The sequence below is a fragment of the Daldinia vernicosa genome, assembly GCF_022497035.1.
Source record: "Daldinia vernicosa strain CBS 139.73 unplaced genomic scaffold F5Y00scaffold_11, whole genome shotgun sequence".
NCBI lineage: Eukaryota > Fungi > Ascomycota > Sordariomycetes > Xylariales > Hypoxylaceae > Daldinia > Daldinia vernicosa.
The window spans coordinates 754,718-774,913 of record NW_025953927.1 but is presented as its reverse complement, the minus strand read 5'-3'; the positions used below and the strand labels follow the sequence as shown (position 1 = coordinate 774,913).

The following is a 20,196-nucleotide window of genomic DNA, read 5'->3' as shown; positions in this document are numbered from 1 at the left end:
CGACGGGGATGGCGTAGTAAGACTCAAAAACGTGGTTTATATCTACTCTCTGAGTACCTCGGTACTGAACGGCGCCGGCCTATAGTTACGGGAATATACGGGTTCTATAGAAAGCTGCACCTCACTCATTGAACAGCCCACAACGAAGCCTACTATATCTACCTAGGTACATATGTATTAACTAGTTGAATAGGGAAGTAATTTACATCTGTATTTTGGAGTACCTAGAGATAAGTATGTATATGATTTGCGACCCTCCATGATGTTTTTATATTTTAGGTGCGATGGTGTACAGAACCTATCTAACCTACTACTTGGTATACACAACTTACGCTATTATACATAGGCTAAGAATAGGTGGACCGTCGCCATGTGTGAAATGGCTTCGCGTATCTGCGAAACATCGAAACCTGGGGTAATTCCCCAGATAAAAGGGATTGGGGATGGCAGATATCCTAGAATTCCAGAAGCATTGGCCTTGCTGTGCCTCTCAAGCTTGGGGAGCTAACTACGATAGTGGCAGAAGTGGTGTCATTCTTTCGTTATTTGGCCATGGCGTGCCAAGCTCCAAATCTGAGAATATCATGGACTACCTAGTTATGTTAGATTATCTTAGGAGGTTTTATGTATTAGGGGCTTAAGAACTTAAAAGTTAAGAATGGAACATTGAAACTTCATAAAACTTAGCGTCTACCTGTTAATGCATGTTATTTGTAATATCCACACCAATATTGACATCTCTAGCCAACCATTGTTGCCTCATTACTTCGTCCCTTTCATAATTACGCGCGTGATGGGCCTTTCTTGCATGGCTAGCGCACCAATGCCAGGATAGGGTAAGCGTGTGGAGTGAAGGATGATGTAGGTTGAGTCTCCCAACGTTTTGTCTTTTACCATGTCAGTAAGTAAGCCCGGGATGCCTACTCTAGCTTACATAGTACACGTATATGGACATAGTACGCATTTATGCACCCCGATTCTTTTCGAGTTCGGCATTCAGACAACTTTTTGTTCTAACCGGAACGCAACAGCAACTCGTGTTCAGTCTTGACATATTATATTCCGTAACTACTTCGTATATGTAAAATAAAACTTCCATGGAAGTTGCCACTTTCAATATTTAGGTAACCTTAAAAGGTATTCTCCTTAATTACGACATTACTTAATCTCCCCTCGGGATAATAATTATACCCCCCGCTTCTTTCCCTTTCATTCATCCCATCTAGTGTACTATACTATTCTAGCCTCCCAAGCTAAAGATTATCGGGCATAAAAACTAAAAACCTGATGTAATAGTTTTCAGTTATTGGATGCCACAACACCCTTTTCAACGTGTACTTTCCTACCCTTCCTTACCCTGAAAAAGTAGTTTCCCCTTGTCCCCCAGATTCATTAGCGCACGCCAATTTAGTACAATACCCCGCCGATCTCTAAAATCCATCTGGAGTAGCGGGCATTGGTGCCTCCGTTTCTCGCCTTTTCCTCCACTAATCTTGCTGTCCCCACGCATCCTCAATCCTCTCTCACCCTTTGCTTTCCCTGCTTTTCCATATCTTTCCGCCTATTCCTCCCACCGACGAATAAATCTACCACGCGACAACTTATACTACACACGAATACTAGGCTATACCGAATTTGCGTCCGAGCGGGTTTCACTACGACACGGTCTCCCCTGGACTTGTACGCGACTAGGCAGCAAGAGATGAGCAAATTTCGCGATTCCTGGTAAATTGCTGACATACGCAATCGGCGTTAACGAGACACCGACCGATACCGATATACCCATATGGGATGGGGAACTGGGTGCTGGATTTGACGCGAACACATTCTATCGACGGAATCGCCTTGTAACAAGAATATATATTCACCGCCAAAATGCCTGGAATTCTACCTATGAAGGTGATTAAGGTGGGCACGAGCTCACAGAGCCGCATCGCCCAAGCCTGTGATAGGTATGTGAAGTGTGACGTGTGACGTGTGAAGCGGAAGAGGATATCCCGATATTCTCTTATTCTCTGATATCTCTCGCTAAGACTATAGCAGGTGCCGAAGTAAGAAGATCCGCTGCGATGGCATCCGTCCCTGTTGCTCGCAATGCGCCAACGTCGGATTCGAATGTCGCACTAGCGACAAACTTAGCCGGCGTGCATTTCCTCGAGGTTATACAGAATCGCTTGAGGAACGAGTGAGACAGCTAGAATCTGAATTGAGGGAAGTGAAGGATTTGTTAGACGAGAAAGACGAAAAAATCGATATGTTGTCGAGAATGCATGATCATCGCCGATCATCTATCGGAGCCGCCGGAAGCCCGAGGGCGACGGAACAGAAAAGGGATCCTAACTCGCCACCAAAAGAAGATACTTTCCGTGTGCAGGCCTCTCCATTATTACTTGGTGTCGAGAATTCGGACTCATATTTCATGGGGCCATCGAGCGGACGCGGTTTTATTGGTAAGTATATCATTTATCTATTGCTAATGAGAAATATCTATCTGACTATATTTCTAGAATCTTTTAAGCGTAAACTTCAGGAAAACGGAAAGCCATGTTCTGACTTCAACCCCGAGGCTTTCCTTCACATCCAAGGATGCTACCTTCTGGTTGCCAAACCGCCCCCTCAGTCGATGAGAGTGCCACCTCGCCTATTTTCGGACAGATGTGTAAATGTTTATTTCCAGGAATGGGCGCCACTCTTTCCCGCGCTTCATAAACCGACATTTCTCCGGTTATATGAAGAATTTGTTGCCGATTCGGAGAAGGTGAAAAATAACCATAAGCTCGCGCAGGTCTACCTCGTCTTCAGTATCGCCGCTCTTTCAAGTGACGCACCAGATGTAGAGCAGATAACCGCCTGCGAAGCCCAGTGGCAAAGGGCCCTTGACGCAATCATTATGGACAATACGATGATTACACTGCAGTGCCTAGTATTGGCTCTGATCTATTGCACTATCAGAGCCGATTACAAGCGGTTGCAGCACTACAAAGGTGTTGCGGTTGGTCTATCCCATAGATTAGGGTTACATCAAAGCCAGAAAAGATTCTCATTCGGCGCTCTTACGATCGAGACACGAAAGAAGGTCTTCTGGACGTTGTATACACTCGATTGGTAAGTCGTTATCTAGCCGATGTCGCTTGGCGGTTGACTAATAGCCCCTAGCTTTTCTGCTGCCATGCTTGGCCTTCCTAAGTTGCTGAAGGAAGATGATATCCACGCTGAGTATCCGTCGGATACCGACGATGAATACGTCACGGAGAAAGGATTCCAACCTACTCTACCAGGAGAGTATACGAGATTATCGAGTGCTTTAGCGTTATTCAGAGTTTCCCGAATTCTTGCAAATGTGCTTGAAAAGATATACCCGGCCGCTACATCTTACGAATTATCGTTACAACAAATTTCAGCGCTAGATGCAGATCTCTCAGATTGGTATGAGAATCTGCCTACTCACCTCAGGCTAACCTTTGCCCAAGACAAACCATCAACAGATATCACTGGGAGTAGATCCCCGATTCTGGTATGTAGATGAAAATATTTGCTACCTAATGGAGTAAAGGCTAATCTTAATAGGCATTGGCATACTACTATGTCCGGGGACTTATTCATCGCCCTGCAGTGGGCTCTACCTTGGGAGTCAAAGCTGCGTCAGCTCTAATTATGGTCGGAGAGTCCAGCAAGCACATCGTGCAGATCATTGAACTCTTAGAGGAGCGAAGTATGTCGTTCTCATTCTGCCTAAATAAGACAGATGTTCTTGTTCTGTGTGGGACGAGCTTACTTTACCAAAGCTTGGAATTGAAACACGAGAGCAAGATTATGAAAGATGTGGAACGACTTGTCAACAGCGTTCTCAAGATGCTATTAAAAGCGAAAGCTCCCGGCTCCGACGACCTGAAACGAGTCGCATCGACGCTTGTTACCATTGATGTACCATCTCAATCTACGTCAATGCGGACTAGTCCTGATACGACCATGGCTGCTCCCCCAGCGAGAACATCACCGTTATTGAACGTTTCGAAGAAATCGCCTTACAGTGCTGGCCGACTTGGCGGCGCGACTATGAGCGAGACAGACCTGTTATCTCAACCAGAAAAACTACAAGAAAAACTACGCCGTATGGCCGTGCCCAATACTCAAACTACCCGGCAAGAAGTACATCGCACGCAATCACGCGCATCGCTCGATATGAGTGCAGAACAGGCAATGACCCGGCGCGATCACGGATTCTCAATATGCCAATTTCAAACGGTGATGCGTATGTCGCCGAGTCACAGATCCAAACAGCGAAATCTAGATTACCTCTCACTCAACGATGCGCAGGCTGAGACACAGCCTGCGCCGAATCAAACCCGAAATCCATCACAGACGCTGGCTCATAGCCAACATCAACGCCCCCAGCCATACAATCCAAATCAAGTAGTTAATAAGGGCGGCTCAGGTGGTGGTGTGTCGATATCAGAATGGGAAGCATTGCTTGGCGCAATGGACGGAGGCCAGATTAACGTATACGACGCGATATACGGAGGACCAGCCTTATCACTTACAGAGACGCCAACCAGTGCAGCCACCATGGGTGAATGGTCTCCAGAGTCATGGGACCTTTCAAGCTTCAATATTAACGAAATAACGACTAATCCGGGGGCACCTCAGAGCGTACTCAGCATCAGTGACGAGAGTCTCAGCTCTGGGGATGATCTCGCATCGAGCGAGATGTACCTTAGGGTGGGAAGTGAGGACTACCAAGGCGGGTTAATGGCGCCGCCGCGGACGAGTCATGACAATAACCTAATTCTGGATGGTCTTGAGTTGAATTTAGGGATCTGATTTCTTGCGAGAGGATACGAGCATGTCAAATACCGGGGGCGGGGTAGCCGGCGAGGATTCTGTTATCCGCGATCTGTAAGATCCTTTTCCTTGGTATGTGGCGTCGATGTAGAGGATGGTTATATTTGTGTCGCGGGATCGGTTACGAGTTGCGTGGTCATAAGAAGCACGCGACTGCGGGACAATGGCTTCTAGGTGTTCAAGGCGACCAGACTGCTTCTGGTATTGTTTTATATGCGGCATCTGGGTTATCTATAGTTGGAGCTCGTGCCTACGGGGTATATTGGTCTATAGTTGGTCTGTTGATCTACTTATCTGTCTACACTAGAGGTTACCCTCCGGGCAACACAAAAGCCTAAGGTTTACACCGCACCATATTTCTATACTATTTTATTTTTATTACATATTAGCGACCTACCCCTTATTGAACTGGAAGGCACCCTTACGATAGCCCGGATTTACTGCTATTATACGGCTGGACAATACTTCCAGTACCCTCGAGACCTAAGTAATAAAGAAGCCTTAAACATATGCATATTGCAGAGCGATTCCTTTCACCTTTTACTGCTTTTTATAAGGCAGGAAAATTATCTATAAGGTAGCAAGGCATGTGTCCCAAATAGGAAATTTTTACTCGCATTCAACACAACATCCTAAGGTAAACCTTAGGCATACATTGCCTGTTTTTCTATGTATCTTTCCACGCTTGTTGTAAAAGCTAGTTATTTATAAATATGTAAGGGGTACGACGGAGCAGGTCGATCCCATGAGTTAAGTTGAGTACCTAAGGTAGTTGATTAAGAAGAAGAGAAAACGAAAGATAGAAAGTATTGTGCATCTCTTGCATGTGATAGGTAATAATATTTGTATCATACAGGTATACAGGTTCCGGCGTGGCTAATAAGGAAATAGACGAGAATTGCAGGTAAACCACGTGTCGAGCAATATACTTGGTATAGGGTGGATTCAGGCTGAATGGCGACGAAGACGCTTCGAATAAATTGAAGGCTTCGTGGAGTTGGAGATTCTCAGGGCGCACATGTGCATATATTAATTAATATAGTAGGGCTGGTTGGATGTAGGTACGGGTACACCGATACCTTGGTCAGGTCTCATTCCGGCATGGGTTACGAGTCACTACCTTAGCTAGGTACCTACAGAGGTACGTAAAAGCCGCTGTTACGGTACGGTAGGAGATTACCTAAGGTATTGTACAATACGGATTACCGACTTTAGAAACGGGGATTCGGAATTTAGAAGCTGTTTAGATAAGTTTAATCCCGTAATCTGCGGCCAACCGCAACCATATTCTTTCCGAACCATACACATGCTACATGCTGACATGGTGCCTACGAAGTGCGTGTTAGACAAAACAATCCCTCACATCGCATTCGTGCCGCATACTGGCCTTTACTCGGATTGAGCGGAATCCTTTCCCCGCCCTCCGACGCTGTAACCCACCTAAGACCTAAGAGAAAGGCCACTTAGGTAGACAACCGGCCGCGCTTCGTTTTGTTTTTTTTCTTTCTAAAGCCTTTCGGTAACTAGAATTACATAGCAGACGCCGGTCACGTTGATTACATGCGTTCCTACTCGCTATGCTGTCCTTATGATGTGAAATTAGATATTACCTCCTTCGTGCTTCTTTGGTTTCCCTTCTTTGGCAAACGAGCGAGTACCTTTACATAGACTTAGACATATATAGCCCTCTTCACTCTCCGAACAGCCAATGGCTAGGAAGAACGCCAAACCAGCTGCTACCATGTCCAATGAGCAGACCCCGCTGTTAAAGCGCGACGGCGACGTCGTTGGGAACGGGACACCCGGTATGCTTTTATCATAAAGGGGGGATACCGAATATACCCCGAGTCCGCCAAGAACCCCGACCCGTAACCAAGTCCTTGCTAACGGTTCCCGTGCCCGACTAACAGCAGGTATTCCCGCGCCCCGGTCCCGCGATGCTACCTCCGAGCCACGGCGTCCGCCGCAGGCCATAGCTCACCGAGGCTACAAGGCTTTGTTTCCCGAAAACACGATGCTAGCATTCCGGGCGGCCGTTGAGGCCGGCGCGCATGCTATCGAGACCGACCTGCACTTGTCCAAGGACGGCGTCGTCGTCCTGATGCATGACCCTAAGCTCAAGCGCTGCTTCGGCGACGACTCCAAGGTAAAGGACCACGACTGGAGCTACCTGAGCAAGCTGCGCACGGTGCGCGAGCCCCCGCAGCCTATGCCGCAGCTCGTCGAACTGCTCGAGTATCTGAATCAGCCCGAGCTGCAGCACATTTGGATCATGCTTGACATCAAGGTAGGTAAATAAATAACTTAGTTCTTACCTTGTAGAACTACTAGGATCGTAGCGCAAAACGTAGAGTGCCTGTCTTGTCTGATACAGATTTTGCAGAGGGACGACGACCCAGCCACGATCATCAGGCGAACGGCGGAAACACTAGATTCGGTTCCGGGAATTCGGCCGTGGCATGAGAGGGTACTGCCTTGCTGCTGGACTGTAAGCATACACGTCCTCCCTTGATTTTTAACCTCGTACCCGGGGTCTTTGTAACGACGGTACTAAAATATAGACAGGCGGAATACGTAAAACTAAGCAAGGAATTCCTACCTAGATATCCAGTCGCACACGTAGGCTTCTCAACCACATATGCCCGGGCTCTAGCAAAGCACGAGCCCGGCCTATCAATCAGTCTTCTATACTACTCCCTAGCGCTACCGGCCGTCGGCGCGCGATTCATCCGAGATGCGAAGGCGGCGGGACACCCGCTGCATTCCTGGACCGTCAACGACGAGGACCGCATGGAGTGGTGCGTCCGCAATGGACTCGACGGCGTGGTTACGGATGATCCGAAGCTATTCCTTGAGGTGTCTGGACGCGTCGCGGAGGAGGCGAAAAACGAGGCCGCGGCGGTTAGTAGGAAATTGTCTGGTGTGCCCTTGTCTACGCGCGCGTGGCGCGTTTACGAGTGGACGCGATATATACTCGTCTTGTTCGTCATTGTGAATATTTATCTCTTCAGGTACGGGCTGCCGCGGACACAGGTGCCGAAAGTGTTGGGCAAGTAATGGTTGTCGACTCTACTAGGTGCTACGCGTGCGTATTTGGGAGTCGCTTCTTTGGGCTATGTATAGATGGTAATGACAGACAGAAAGAAAGATGGATAGATAGATATTTGAGATGGGATCGGCGATATACGTTGGTATACTTTAGGTAGACTTGGTAATGTGGGATGGGGCTTAGGTTCGGCTTATCCCTTGGAGTTACTGGTAAGAGTTTCGTAAGACGTGAGGACCTGGGATGGAAAGAAATATAAGGGAAGAGTGTTGGTGGATGAATAGAATATTGGGTACTTATCTCGTTAACAGGATGTATGATAGAGTCATCTATTTACCTTACCCTCTTCTGGAAGACGTTCGTAGCTAGCTAATGATTCTATATATGTCGATGATATATATGTCAGGTAACACTAGCGCCGAAGACGAGCTCAAGATCTGGAGGTAACGGAAGCGACTGAGATACTATATACCAACTGCCTATATTCTACTTTAAAGTCAACGTAACTCAGCAACTTCAAGGGAGTTGGACTAGCATGACGTGATATGACAATCCCGCGTATATAGTTATCGTGCATACAACCTTCTATAGCAGTTAGATAGTTGAACGGCACTTTCGAGATCGATCGGTGCTGGCAAACTAGTTATTATAAATACTAAATATCCTCTTACGGTGATATCCTTTCACGCCCTATGTCTCTCGAAAGACATAGTGGTTTCCTATACTCGGCGCTAGATGTGTAACGTGCTAGATGATCGACTCAGGGATAGTCTACGCGTTGTACTTAGAAAGAGATAGGAATGTACGTAGGAAAACATCAAGCTTGCCGAGGAATAGAAATCTTCAATTAGCCTACCGACTGTCTGCGTACCTACGTGTCTGGGTATCTTGATCGTGCATACGAAGGGGAAAAAATAAGTTACGATGACAAAGCCTTCCGCCCCTACGTACGAGTCATCATCATCATCATTATCCCCTGATCCTCCCACCAGAACCGCAACATCTACTACTACCGCAACTAACGCCCCTCTCTAATCAACTAAGCCTAACGACAAGAACGCAAAAATTAACGAAACCGGTTTCCTCTGAAGTCGGATGTAGTAGTCGACGTTCTTAATTCGGACTGGGTACCTATAGGTGGTAGTCTAAGAACGTGAAGTTCCCAAGCCACCAGCGGCAGCGCCATCATCGTTACCATCAGCGTCTCGTCGGGCTTTCTTCACGGCCGAACGGCTCATCAGCGGCCTTGCGTTTCCGTATGACCTCGGATTTTGTAGGAGACTCAACCCACCCTTCTTCGCCAGCACTCTTCACAGTCGAGGCCGTGGCTTGGGCCTGGGCTTGGCGGTGGCCTTGTTGCGGGTTGGATTTGGGTTCGTTGCTGGCGGGATCGACTGAAGGACTAGCGATAGCATAACCCGAAGCAACGGGGCTGGTCGGGTAGCCAGGGTTGACAAGTCCAGAATGAGCAGGCGGCGGGACGGGCGACGATGCCAAATTCGTCCAAGAAACCGAAGAAGATGACATTCACGAAATAATCACTACGAAAAAAAGGAGTTAGTGACGGAATTCTTTGGAAATGGAGAAAACAAATACTAATTGGTACTAGTATATAAGTATGAGTGTTGATAAGGAGTGAGAGCGGGCCGGGGACGACTTACCGTACGGTGTCCCCGGTGAGGCCGTAGTTGTTGACCTTGTTTAACATGTCCGCCACCTCCTGCCATTCGAAATGGATCTCGGACGTGATGTGGCCGTGGTAACGGCCATTGCGGTATGAAATTTCTTATCGGCATCCTACCTTTCAGCTGACTTGAATTCTGTCGGTACGGTTTATGAAGCGATTGGTAGGGGCAATACGCCTAGTGAATTTATATTGGGGTAGAGGGTTTGGGGCGGATGACATTGATTGGATAGAGGTTATAGGGTTGGTAGAGTAAGGGTAAGTCATAGTGAGACCAAGCAAAAGAGACGTAGATCGAAGTGTAAGAGTATAGACGCTTCGTAAGTGCACGATGACGATAGCGATGGTAACGAAGAGGTACACGATGTAGATTAACTTAGGAAAGCCATAGATCAAGGCCTTACCTTTGGAGGTGAATGTGTGGTATTGCGAGGCCAGAGAATACGCGTAGACGATGTGGTTCTAGATTGTGCTAGCTGCGAAAACGAAGATGTTGGACAGCCTATGCGACGTGGAGAAAGTAGAACGCCAACGAGTAACTAGAACAGGGACAGTGGAAGAAATTTGGAAAGTGGGATAAAAGAAAAGGTAGGTAATCTTCAAGTTTAAAAAGTGAAGGTGGTATGGCTGAAGATACCAAGGTAGAGATGAACAGAGTAAAGATGAACAGAGTAAAGCCTCAGGATCAGTACTGATTAATATTTAGTTGATTGGGTGGAAAACTAAATACGTCCCACGAAATATCGACGCTGAGCTCTCAGACGCTATGATATAGGTGACAGCGTATAATCGTCGTGGAGCACGCAGTGTGCCTACCACCTCTGCCAGTCTGATGTTAAGAAAACCTCTTTGCGAAGGCCACGGTGCCTCCTAGTAATTTTCCAACCAAGTAACCCGCATAAACCCCACAAACTATAGTCACAGGCCACTTCTGCCACTCCCGGTCCCAGTCCAGAGGAATAGGGACAGCGCCGAGCCAAGCTCCTACACAGGCGCCGATGAGACCGCCAAACGCCTCGTCGAACGGGGCACTGGCACTCAGGATCTCATGCCAGTCGTTGCTCGACACACCACGTGTGTAGAACAATGGGAAAAGACCTAGGACGGACAGATGCGCCGAGCATAAGAACGTATTCTCTACGTGGGTTAAGAAAGGGGCGCCGAAGAGAACAAAGACGACATGCACCGCCAGACTTGCTATGGCTGATAGTATAAGGGCGACAAGTGTTGTCTAAGAACATTGTCAGCTATGAACGAAGCATTCGCGGAAAACGAGAACATACAACCGCTATGTTTGGTCCCGCGCTCTCCAACCCAGCCTTCTTCTTCTCTCCGGGCCGAGCCTTCTTAGCTGGCTTTGCAACATGAGAGCCTACGGCGGGCAGACACACGACGGCGTATGTGATTTGTATGGCTACAACTACGGGAAGAGAGCTCGACAAGGCTGATACCGGATCTGCCACTAGAGCCTCGAATCGGGCGAGGAACAAGGAGATAAGTAAGGCTGGCTGGAGATGCCTAACAACCTGGGCCTGCGAGGATGCTATGATCTGGACGGGTTGCGTCTGAGCATCTTTTAAATCCTTGTCCTTGGAGATCTCACCAGCCTTAGCTTTTTGAGCTGGTGGTGGTGAGATTGCGACTGAATCGGATGAAGGCATTATGAATGCGATTAGACGTAATAAGTCATGGAATGAAAAAAATGTGGGTTTTACTATGTAATTAATGTGATGAATGAGCGTTTGTTGCCGAAAGCATTTATATACAATTAAATGTCGAGTTAACTTTGTCAAGTCGCGCTTCTAAGTTGATGCTACGGATTACCTTCCATACAAACGGTTGACGCACGGACTTTAGTGCGGTCACGTGTGACAGATAACGTTGCTTATCGCGACTATTAGGGCACTTAGATAGACTTGAAGGATGTTATGGTGGATATGCGCATCTGTAAAATAAGGGGAATCGTGTTACTACCTAGGTAACCTAAGGTAATTGTTATGAAGTCTCATGTAACTATGGTTATTATCAAACATCAACGCATTGCCTATTGCTCATATTAGGTACTATGTATGACTGCCTAGGTAGGTAGCCAATTATTTGGCTGTACTACTTTGAGTTGACAGTCAAGTTGACATATTGTCAAATCAGGAGCTAGGCTCATGCTTGGGGATCAAGTTACGAAGCGACAGGTCGTAGATAACATCCTCAACTTTCTTAACGTGGTACTTGACAGCATCAACTCGCTTTCGAACTATATCGTTCTTCAAGTTGAGCAGCTGGAAGCCGGCGAACAAATCCTTGATGAAGCTGCTGATTCTGACCGTCAGATCGATATCACCTAATGTTACCGAGTTCATAGCTAGCCGACTGAGCTCCTCGGTGATATCTGTCAGGGCCAGGATGTATTCCTCAATAGTAATGTGAAATGCATCTCTGTCTTTGAGATTGACGGGTACTAAATATGAAGAATGAGTACTGGCGACAGTGTGACAGCTAGGAAGTAAACGTACCTTTCAAAAGCTGCCCAACCTCTTCGATAGTCAGAAGACGACCAAGCTCACCCGGACGCGACTCAGTCCCCAAACCACCTAACCAGCCGGTTAATAAGATGGTACCGACAACATTCTGGATGCTTCGGGACCATCTGTTGTTGTACTTGTAGTAAGGATAGTTAGAAGCAAATTGGGCTAGCTCGCCAACGCTTTCGATCTCGGGCTTGATACCATCCTCCTCAACCTGCTTCAATAGCGGCAGCACTACAATAGCTATCAGCGATGCACGAAACTTCTCATAAGCATATCATGTTAACATATTAGGTACTCACGCTTAGAGCTGGGGGTCGAATGGATGCGGCTGAGAAAGCCTTGGCAGGTTGAGATGTGACGATTGAGAGCAGAGGTGATGTGGTGAAGCTTGTCACCGACCTCGAGCTCCTCCTCGCCATGAGCCTTGAGGTACTCGAAAATGGACGGGTCGATCAAATCTGAGGAACCGTTGCCAGCCATTTCGAGATTCGTTGGGTAGAATGTGAAGAGTCAAAAGTTTTTTTTTTTGATTGAACGATTATGACGATGAGGGGCAGGGCTAAATAACGAGAAGGCCCGATGATGCTTGCCTTGCTTTGCTTTACTTTGCAATTCAATCAATCGTCTTCGGTGATCAAACAGCGTGAAATTATGCTGTCGCTGAACCCGCGTATTTATTTCGAAATAGGTAGAGAAAACATGTATATAGCAGGTAGGCTACCGCGACTTCAATGATCGAGATATTGGATTACTGCTCTAATTTACGGATTACAGCAAATATTTACGCCTAATTCAATTTCACCATATGCTGAAAAATTAGCATGTCAAAAAACAGCACTCGGCTTCATCGCGCTTCAAAATTTTATCGCCATTTATCCTACGATGATACGAGCATTTAAATAATTATTACTACCGCCCACTAAGCGCAAAACATGAACACTACTGCTGAAACTCTTCCTCACGTCTCTAGGCGAGCTAGACATCGCAATGAAAAGTATTTCGCGTCACCTGGAGGCAGTGTAATACCAGGGACACGGTGGGAGCGATCATGCGCAAGCACAGAGGATGCGCTCCCTCGGGACAAAAATTAGAATAATCACGATTGAGTCCAAGTAGGACTCTTTCAGAGATTAAACTGAAAAGAACAGATACTACACTTGATCTAAGCCAAAAGGCAAAGAGAGCTGAAGAAGAAAGGAAGAAAAATTCTAAAGCGAGGAGGGGAGGCCAGTTATTTATACCTGCTGGGAGGCGGTTAGCGGTGGCAGAATTCCTAGGCAACAGCAGTGACCCACCCAGTCACCAACTCCACTCCCCCACTTAAGCAGGCAGTGGCAAGCAGCTGCCAGGTGCATTTTGTACAGTCAGCTAGTCGAGCTAGGTACTTAATCCACTGTGCGTATCCCTCTTAGGGCAAAACAGGAAGCAGCAAACATGTCATGATAGCAGAGTTAGCTCTTTCTGACTCACACCAGCTATTATAACATTGAAGGTAGGTACCTAGCATAAGGCAGTCTCTACCAAACGCTCCTAACACTCTTAGTACAGGGATCTTCATTTCTCGCATGTCCTCTCTCTATGTACTATGTCGCCCCTGAAAACAACTCGTCCATACTAGATTATCGAATCGCGTACATGCCCATCAATATAAGGTATCTGCCAAATAAAAAAAATCCTCGTCGATTCGTGGCTCATTTTGGGTCGCGTTATCTTTCCGAGATATTATATTTCCAAAACTCCAGGATCAACACACTCATACAGGTGCTAGACATAAATTATGCCTTCACGAAGCAATATGACGAAATGCGGAATTATGATAAGTTCCAACCGTTCCGTCTGTCTAGCCGTTTAAGCAGGAAGCTCCCTACCATAATATCCCGATGGTAACTCATGGGCGTTGGTTTCGCGGGAGTTGGCAACGCCATATAATTCTAAAGGGCCAGGGGAAGTCGCCGGTTTGGGTGTATTGCCGTCGGGGACTATAAAGCCACTCAAGACGCCCTGATACGGATCTTTTTCCCGTTCCGTCTCCCCCGTATGCTCTCGTTTAGACCGCCAGACCATGAACCAGAACCCCCCAATGATAGCAGCGGCTACGGACAACCCGACGCCCAAGCCTGCGCCCAGTGCGGTCGATATATTAACATTTATAGATGAGCTCCCGTTCTCTATATGACCTGCGCTGTCACCAGTAGGTTGGATTGGTATTGATTCGGTACTCGTCGCTTTGACTGTTGGAAGCCCTGTTGATGTATCGCTGCCCGTACTGACGATTAATGAGGAAGACGACGTCGATTCGACCATGGTAGTTGATACCTCATTAATGGGAATCGTAGCGAGAATAGTAGGTAGTGTGGTAATATTGTCGTACGTGAATATACTCGACTCGACGCTACAACAAGCGAACGATCCAGCGCCAGTTAACCCATCATCGCAGCAGTATAAATTACTTTTCTCAATACCGCCACAAGGCCGCACTCCCACTGATGGATCGTCTATGTCTAATATCATATTAATTCATATGAGCCTATATGAGAAGTCGTGCCAGCACTTACACCATGGACAGACCTGAAAACATGCTGTATCATTCCACGACTGGTCAGTACGCCCTTTTCGTAAATAATCAACAAGGTGTTCGTTTCCGCCCTGACAAACTCCATTGGACCAGCAGATTTGTCCTGCGCTACAACAAGCTGAGTGGCCTGTCGTGCTATTATCACATCTGACCGCATCCGGAAGAATAGCATCGTTGAGTTTATAGCACGTAGGACTGACTGGCAAATCCCAAGCCCCTTTTTAGAAATATACAAAACCTGCAGCTAAGGTTGCATTACCTGAACGCCATAAACTGGAACTACCTAGGTTGAGTAGCAAGTCTGATTCGAAGGAATGCAAATGTTGCATTACATGTGTTTTTCATCTAGATAAGAATAAAGGGGCTGCTACCTAACCAACTCTAATATTCTTCTTTAATTATTCTTCCTAGTCGTACTTCCTACACTACAAATGCTGCCAGGTGGTAAATAAATACGACAGCTGTCAAAGCTCACAGTAAGCGGCTTCAATTATGTACCTCCACATGGAGAAGAGGTAGTTAGAGCTCGTCTTACTTTTGCACCATCGTCTACATCATCCAGTTTGAATACATTGACAATGGCTCCATCACCTCTACCTGAATTCGTATACAAGATCGTGCCTTCGGCACCCCCATCGCCAATCCCATCTGAGTATCCCCGTTCGGAGCTCGACCAAAAAGATGGGTTTGTCCATCTGAGTGTCGGTTCGCAAGTAAGTGCTTAGAGCTGCCTACTACCTACTACCTAGATCGCAAACTACCTCCTCTCCCTTGCGCACCAACCTACCTACCTACCTACATTAGATATATCATAAAAAATACCTACTCCTCAATAACCGCGCCGCACTTCATGCTTACACTAGGTACCTACTTCCCAGATTCCCATAACGGCAGACCTCTTCTTCAAAGAGGCAACGTCTATCTGGGTTCTTAAGCTCCGGTTTGCTCCCAAGTTTCACTCTGCGACGACGTGGGAGATCGAAGGGTGCCCGCATCTATACGGCAACTTCGGCGCCGAGGACGTCGACAGTGTTAAGCAGCTCACGCGATTGGATGGTGAGAGCTGGAAGGAATCGTTGAAGAAGGAGAGTGGCTGGCTGGTTTAACCTCCCCCCTTCCCCCTTTACCAACAAGCAAGTTTAGGACTTCGGTACCACAGCGGCTATTATTTGGATAAGACACATGCGCTATTCATCTTATAGTTTATGGCTTGGCGCTGGCAGATGTCATTTAGTTCCTGAAACGTTCTCATCTAACGAATTGATGTTGTTAAGCTAGCCGTATATAAGTCTATTGTCAGAAATCAGCAATAAGTCGCTAGTAGAAACCGTTTACCTTCACGGCCTTTAAGAAAAATTCATCTCATACGTCTAAGAAAGTTCCCTATTTCGTCTTCATATGTGCCGTACCTCAATCGAGTCCCTTTACGAGTCACATGGCCACGAATACATGCGATACAGGTTAAGACAAGATACCACGTCTTGACAACTAGGTTATGGTACGATGATATGCCACACTTATCTTATTAGCATTACGACTTAAGGAGCTACACTACCTAATGTAATCACTTATCATACAAATATCCTGCGCAGCAAAATCCACATATCCTAACGCAGTCCTAGAACACGCCCCCTTACATAGCAAGCAGGCATTTCCTTCATTCAAGGCTGCTCCGACGTTAAGAGGAAAATAGGTCCTTTGTCTTACAGGGGTAAACAACGACACACTCGACGCCCTTGTTGATAAATACGTCCAGCGCCTCGAGGAAACTGTCCGAGACCTTCTGCTCCCACGCCAGAACGTCTCGCCATGCTTCCATGGCTTGAAGGCCGAACTCATATCTACCGGGATCTGCGCCGAATCGACTGCATCTGTCTCGATACGCCCGAAGGAAGCTGCCGAGGTCGTCGTACTTCATTCTAAACTTGCCGCCCCGAAACTCGCTTAGTTCTATGAATGCGCATACTCGGCTGTCGTAGTTGCTTTCGTAGTTGAACGGCCACGTGCCAAGGTGCAGGCCATCCACTTTGATGTACAGTTTCTTCAAGTTTCTAAATCGAAGCAGCATTGACAGACGCGCTCGGTTGCATTCGAATCGCGCGAATGTCGAGGCGGGGATCGATACGTTCATGACCGAGGTAACTTCTTCCAACTGGCCTTCGTAAGCGGCTTGTAGCATCGGAGGATATTGGACACTAGGTCCGCTTGCAATTTGGCTTCTTAGTGCCGGCGTCGATCGCTTCGAGAACCGGATAACGTTGTCGAGCGAGAATAGTCCTAGAGGGAATATATCAACGAAATTGAGAGCGAGTTGGGGCGCCATTTTTCGTTCGTGGAACTTGGAGATATATCGGCTGACGATTGCATAGCTATGCTTATTCGTTAGGAAGAGCGGCCAGAAGAAATCTCGCAAGTCCCGCAGAACGGAAGGATGAGGATCCCCCCTATTATCCATCGTGTGCGCCGCGAAAGAAATATAGGGGGGTTTATGCCGAGTGAACCAGAACCGATTGAAATCGGGGTATTTGTGTCTGAACGCGTCTGCAGCCTGCTCGGCGGCCATTATCCACACCATCTCTCGGAGCTCAAAAGGAAAGTCCTGAAGCGGGAAAGATACGGCGTCGCTGGGACATTCCGGCGCATCATTTTCCATCGCGGATGAATCTGTCATGTTGACGTGCCTAAGATACAGTTAGATGTAGATAAACTTGGCGTATTCGAGACGATATTGATTTGCGAACCGATCGAGATATTGCTGGATGCGCTGCAGGATTGTACGGGAGCGTCGACGTGCAAGTAAATATAGGAATTAGTAGCGCGTTGCAAAAGGAAAGAGAGATTAAACTTGTATTGTGACGGTAGCTTAAGCAATCTGGTTGTTAGGTATATTCAATCTTGCCGACGTCTCCTAGGTGATATGCAGCTAAGGTTGTACTTATTCCCAAACTCTTTTCTAATCCATTGTTTTATCAAAACCTCTAAACTCCGCCATGAGCCATACTCCATGCTGAGAACCCAAATTTTGAAGCAAGTTCCTCGGCGTCGAGCCCCCAAATCTCCCAAGCCGCAAATTATTAAGTTACCTAATAGCCCCAACTCCTAACAGCTGATGGCGACTCTTTACCCGTGATTCAATAATTGTCGCAGTCTATCGTCGACCGTCCGCCCCAACTCCCTTAGTCCTTCTGAGTGAGCCATTTTCGGAAGAACTTGTTTCTTTGCCGCTCATCGTCAGCGAGGTCATCTTCATCTGTGGGGGAGGATGGAGAGCAATCCCCGTTAGTAGATACCTCCATGCGGTCGATGCTCTCGGCCCCATCCTTAGACGAATGTCCAATGCTTCCGTTCGTGCCTGTACGTTTCAGATCACCCACGTCCACAGCACTGTCGGCTGTAGGAATGACCACGACCGAACTGCTCGAGTGTTTTTGGCTTGTATTCTGACCGATTCTGCCGTGAGCGATGGTACGCTTATGCTTCGCTAGGAAGGATTTGTGCGTCCGGTGTAGTGTTTTCGATGGATCAATATCCTCGGCTGAAATACAAGCCCCTGGGCCAACGTTTGCGTCTGGATGACGCAGAGAAGTGGTATATTCAGCGAATGCATCCGGAAAGCCGGTATCGTAGTTGCGACTTGTCCGTCGACTGCTGCTCGAGCCCGACATGGTGACAGAATAGCCTATAGCTTTGTCTTAGTTCTGTGGACCGTGGACCGTCGAGAGTAAGGCCTTATATATCCAATGAATTGTACGCATACGGCCACCTCGATTTAAGCTTTATTTCGTGATGCGGGGGAGACCGAAGACTTTCATAGACAGGTATTGCGGCACAAGGAAAGGAGTAGAAACAACAGGAAGAGAAGACAAGATCGTAGATGTAGATATGTTAGATCGGGTGGTACGGATGGTATAATAATGAAATCAGGCTCCTTGAGCGATGGTGATGAATATCATCATAATAATATCTAATCCGCTTCATCGTCCTAGCCCCTGGCTACTCTCTACTCTCGGATCGCATGGGGTTCAGGTATACCATGTCCACCCACGACAGGACAGGCTCGGACGGAATAGCGTCGATAAGCGAAGACACCCGAACTGGCTCATTTGGAAACATAATTGGACAGCGTCACTTGACGTAGTTGAAGATTTTGGGCGGCTTTGTTCTAGTATTTTGATAGTGTTTTGGCAGCCTAGGTACCTAGCTGCGCCCCAGCTGACGGATATGATTGAACGGATAGAAATGCTTGCTCACCTGAAAGGAGGCAACCTGAAAACAATGCTGAGATTCCAGCCGGGGCTGGTACCAATGCCAAGAAAGAATGACAGGGTTCGGCTCTTTGTATTGAAAATTGCTTGGCAAGCAATCAACCGCGCGCTTGAGCAATCCCAGAAGATGAAGACGGTAGGGGGGTCTTATTAATTTGGTGCCGTGATCCGTTCCACGTTCGCGTCGTCAGGAGAAATGTTGGTATATCTCTCGAGACATACATAGAGTGCGGTACGATTTAGGAGAAAGTTGCAGCAAAGTTGCAAAGTCGGCAAGAAGATCTAGGAATCGGATAGGACCGGGGGGGGGAACTTGGATTAAGAATATGTAGTTATACCTACATAGTAGAATATGTAAGACGGAATATGTAAGAGTTCGGAAATAGGTACGCCACGCCGAGGAAGTTAACGTAGGTTGATGTAGGTAAACGTAGGTAAATGTAGGTTATTATTAAACCTAAACCTAACGAATAATCGTGGATAATACGGCACAAATATGCAGCCACTTGCGTATGCTCCGGCTTTGATGCAGGTCTCTCCGTTTGATGGGCGAACGCCTCGGATTTTAAGGTATTTTGAGTTTTGACTTGTCTGCTTAGAGGCTGAGACGGCAACTTAAGTGTGTACTTATGTAAACGCAGACTTTCATGCCGAATTACATAGTACACTAGGCTAACCTTGTGGCGATCATGAAGGTAGGGAATCCATGTGGGCAAACGGAAATCCGATGCCGTGGTACGGATAATCGGAACGCCAATACATATGTACAACTAGTCAGCCAGTGAGTCGACCACGGTGACGATGATGATGACCATATGTACATTGACCAACAACTGCCACGGCAATCACGGCAACCTAGCGGTGGCCATGCAAACGGACGAATAGAAGAATAGTCTGACGATCTGACCTGGAACCCATCCTGTTAGGGCCACCCACGCGATTAAAAGCCATTGAAACCTTCTGCGTGTCTCAGTACGCTGACGTAATAGGTTAGCGTAAGGAACTGGAGCTGGTTACATATGTAGGATTTAATTGACTACATAGTCGACTGCTTTCCGCATCTTTCAACTTCTTAACGCTTCAAGGGCGCTTTGTGAAAGAAGTGATTGTCAGGGTCCGATTTCAACTGATGGGGGGTTAATGGGGCAGAGTTCAAATCAGACAGCCTCATTTGGGTTAATTATCGTTTATTGGACTAATAGATCCACGTGATATGACCGGGATGATTCATTGCGTTCCACAATACATAGAAATAGTAC

The 20,196-nt window shown here is 47.1% G+C and overlaps 9 protein-coding genes across 9 annotated transcripts; 4 read left to right on the top strand and 5 right to left on the bottom strand.

The window, feature by feature from the left end:
• Nucleotides 1–1,875: 1,875 nt before the first annotated feature.
• Nucleotides 1,876–4,821, top strand: F5Y00DRAFT_259875 (fungal-specific transcription factor domain-containing protein; the record flags this gene model as incomplete). Its single annotated transcript, XM_048010951.1, has 5 exons — nucleotides 1,876–1,952; nucleotides 2,044–2,450; nucleotides 2,508–3,105; nucleotides 3,157–3,514; nucleotides 3,568–4,821. The coding sequence occupies 5 exons, from the start codon at nucleotides 1,876–1,878 to the stop codon at nucleotides 4,819–4,821; spliced, it is 2,694 nt and encodes an 897-aa protein (XP_047867269.1).
• Nucleotides 4,822–5,947: 1,126 nt separating this feature from the next.
• F5Y00DRAFT_19917 (PLC-like phosphodiesterase) lies at nucleotides 5,948–8,329 on the top strand. Its single transcript, XM_048005317.1, has 4 exons — nucleotides 5,948–6,647; nucleotides 6,753–7,129; nucleotides 7,226–7,330; nucleotides 7,408–8,329. The coding sequence occupies exons 1-4, from the start codon at nucleotides 6,551–6,553 to the stop codon at nucleotides 7,897–7,899; spliced, it is 1,071 nt and encodes a 356-aa protein (XP_047867268.1). The 5' UTR covers nucleotides 5,948–6,550; the 3' UTR covers nucleotides 7,900–8,329.
• A 2,078-nt stretch (nucleotides 8,330–10,407) lies between these two features.
• Nucleotides 10,408–11,233, bottom strand: F5Y00DRAFT_251883 (GPI biosynthesis protein family Pig-F-domain-containing protein; the record flags this gene model as incomplete). Its single annotated transcript, XM_048009871.1, has 2 exons — nucleotides 10,408–10,803; nucleotides 10,856–11,233. The coding sequence occupies 2 exons, from the start codon at nucleotides 11,231–11,233 to the stop codon at nucleotides 10,408–10,410; spliced, it is 774 nt and encodes a 257-aa protein (XP_047867267.1).
• Nucleotides 11,234–11,528: 295 nt separating this feature from the next.
• Nucleotides 11,529–12,883, bottom strand: F5Y00DRAFT_230953 (Translin). Its single transcript, XM_048006971.1, has 3 exons — nucleotides 12,397–12,883; nucleotides 12,083–12,328; nucleotides 11,529–12,027 (listed from the first exon to the last, which is right to left on the bottom strand). The coding sequence occupies exons 1-3, from the start codon at nucleotides 12,575–12,577 to the stop codon at nucleotides 11,717–11,719; spliced, it is 738 nt and encodes a 245-aa protein (XP_047867266.1). The 5' UTR covers nucleotides 12,578–12,883; the 3' UTR covers nucleotides 11,529–11,716.
• A 91-nt stretch (nucleotides 12,884–12,974) lies between these two features.
• On the top strand, nucleotides 12,975–13,303 carry F5Y00DRAFT_230952 (uncharacterized protein). The gene has a single exon (XM_048006970.1). The coding sequence runs from the start codon at nucleotides 13,030–13,032 to the stop codon at nucleotides 13,186–13,188; it is 159 nt and encodes a 52-aa protein (XP_047867265.1). The 5' UTR covers nucleotides 12,975–13,029; the 3' UTR covers nucleotides 13,189–13,303.
• Nucleotides 13,304–13,501: 198 nt separating this feature from the next.
• F5Y00DRAFT_230950 (uncharacterized protein) lies at nucleotides 13,502–15,116 on the bottom strand. The gene is made up of 3 exons (XM_048006969.1): nucleotides 13,866–15,116; nucleotides 13,646–13,749; nucleotides 13,502–13,589 (listed from the first exon to the last, which is right to left on the bottom strand). The coding sequence occupies exon 1, from the start codon at nucleotides 14,606–14,608 to the stop codon at nucleotides 13,946–13,948; it is 663 nt and encodes a 220-aa protein (XP_047867264.1). The 5' UTR covers nucleotides 14,609–15,116; the 3' UTR covers nucleotides 13,502–13,589; nucleotides 13,646–13,749; nucleotides 13,866–13,945.
• F5Y00DRAFT_19883 (uncharacterized protein) lies at nucleotides 14,930–16,038 on the top strand. Its single transcript, XM_048005312.1, has 2 exons — nucleotides 14,930–15,385; nucleotides 15,551–16,038. The coding sequence occupies exons 1-2, from the start codon at nucleotides 15,251–15,253 to the stop codon at nucleotides 15,776–15,778; spliced, it is 363 nt and encodes a 120-aa protein (XP_047867263.1). The 5' UTR covers nucleotides 14,930–15,250; the 3' UTR covers nucleotides 15,779–16,038.
• Nucleotides 16,039–16,182: 144 nt separating this feature from the next.
• F5Y00DRAFT_19809 (uncharacterized protein) lies at nucleotides 16,183–17,496 on the bottom strand. Its single transcript, XM_048005299.1, has 2 exons — nucleotides 17,414–17,496; nucleotides 16,183–17,353 (listed from the first exon to the last, which is right to left on the bottom strand). Exon 2 carries the CDS (start codon nucleotides 17,341–17,343, stop codon nucleotides 16,351–16,353), a length of 993 nt encoding a protein of 330 aa, XP_047867262.1. The 5' UTR covers nucleotides 17,344–17,353; nucleotides 17,414–17,496; the 3' UTR covers nucleotides 16,183–16,350.
• Nucleotides 17,497–17,811: 315 nt separating this feature from the next.
• F5Y00DRAFT_19836 (uncharacterized protein) lies at nucleotides 17,812–18,511 on the bottom strand. Its single transcript, XM_048005303.1, has 2 exons — nucleotides 18,430–18,511; nucleotides 17,812–18,351 (listed from the first exon to the last, which is right to left on the bottom strand). Exon 2 carries the CDS (start codon nucleotides 18,335–18,337, stop codon nucleotides 17,849–17,851), a length of 489 nt encoding a protein of 162 aa, XP_047867261.1. The 5' UTR covers nucleotides 18,338–18,351; nucleotides 18,430–18,511; the 3' UTR covers nucleotides 17,812–17,848.
• Between the last annotated feature and the right edge of the window lie 1,685 nt (nucleotides 18,512–20,196).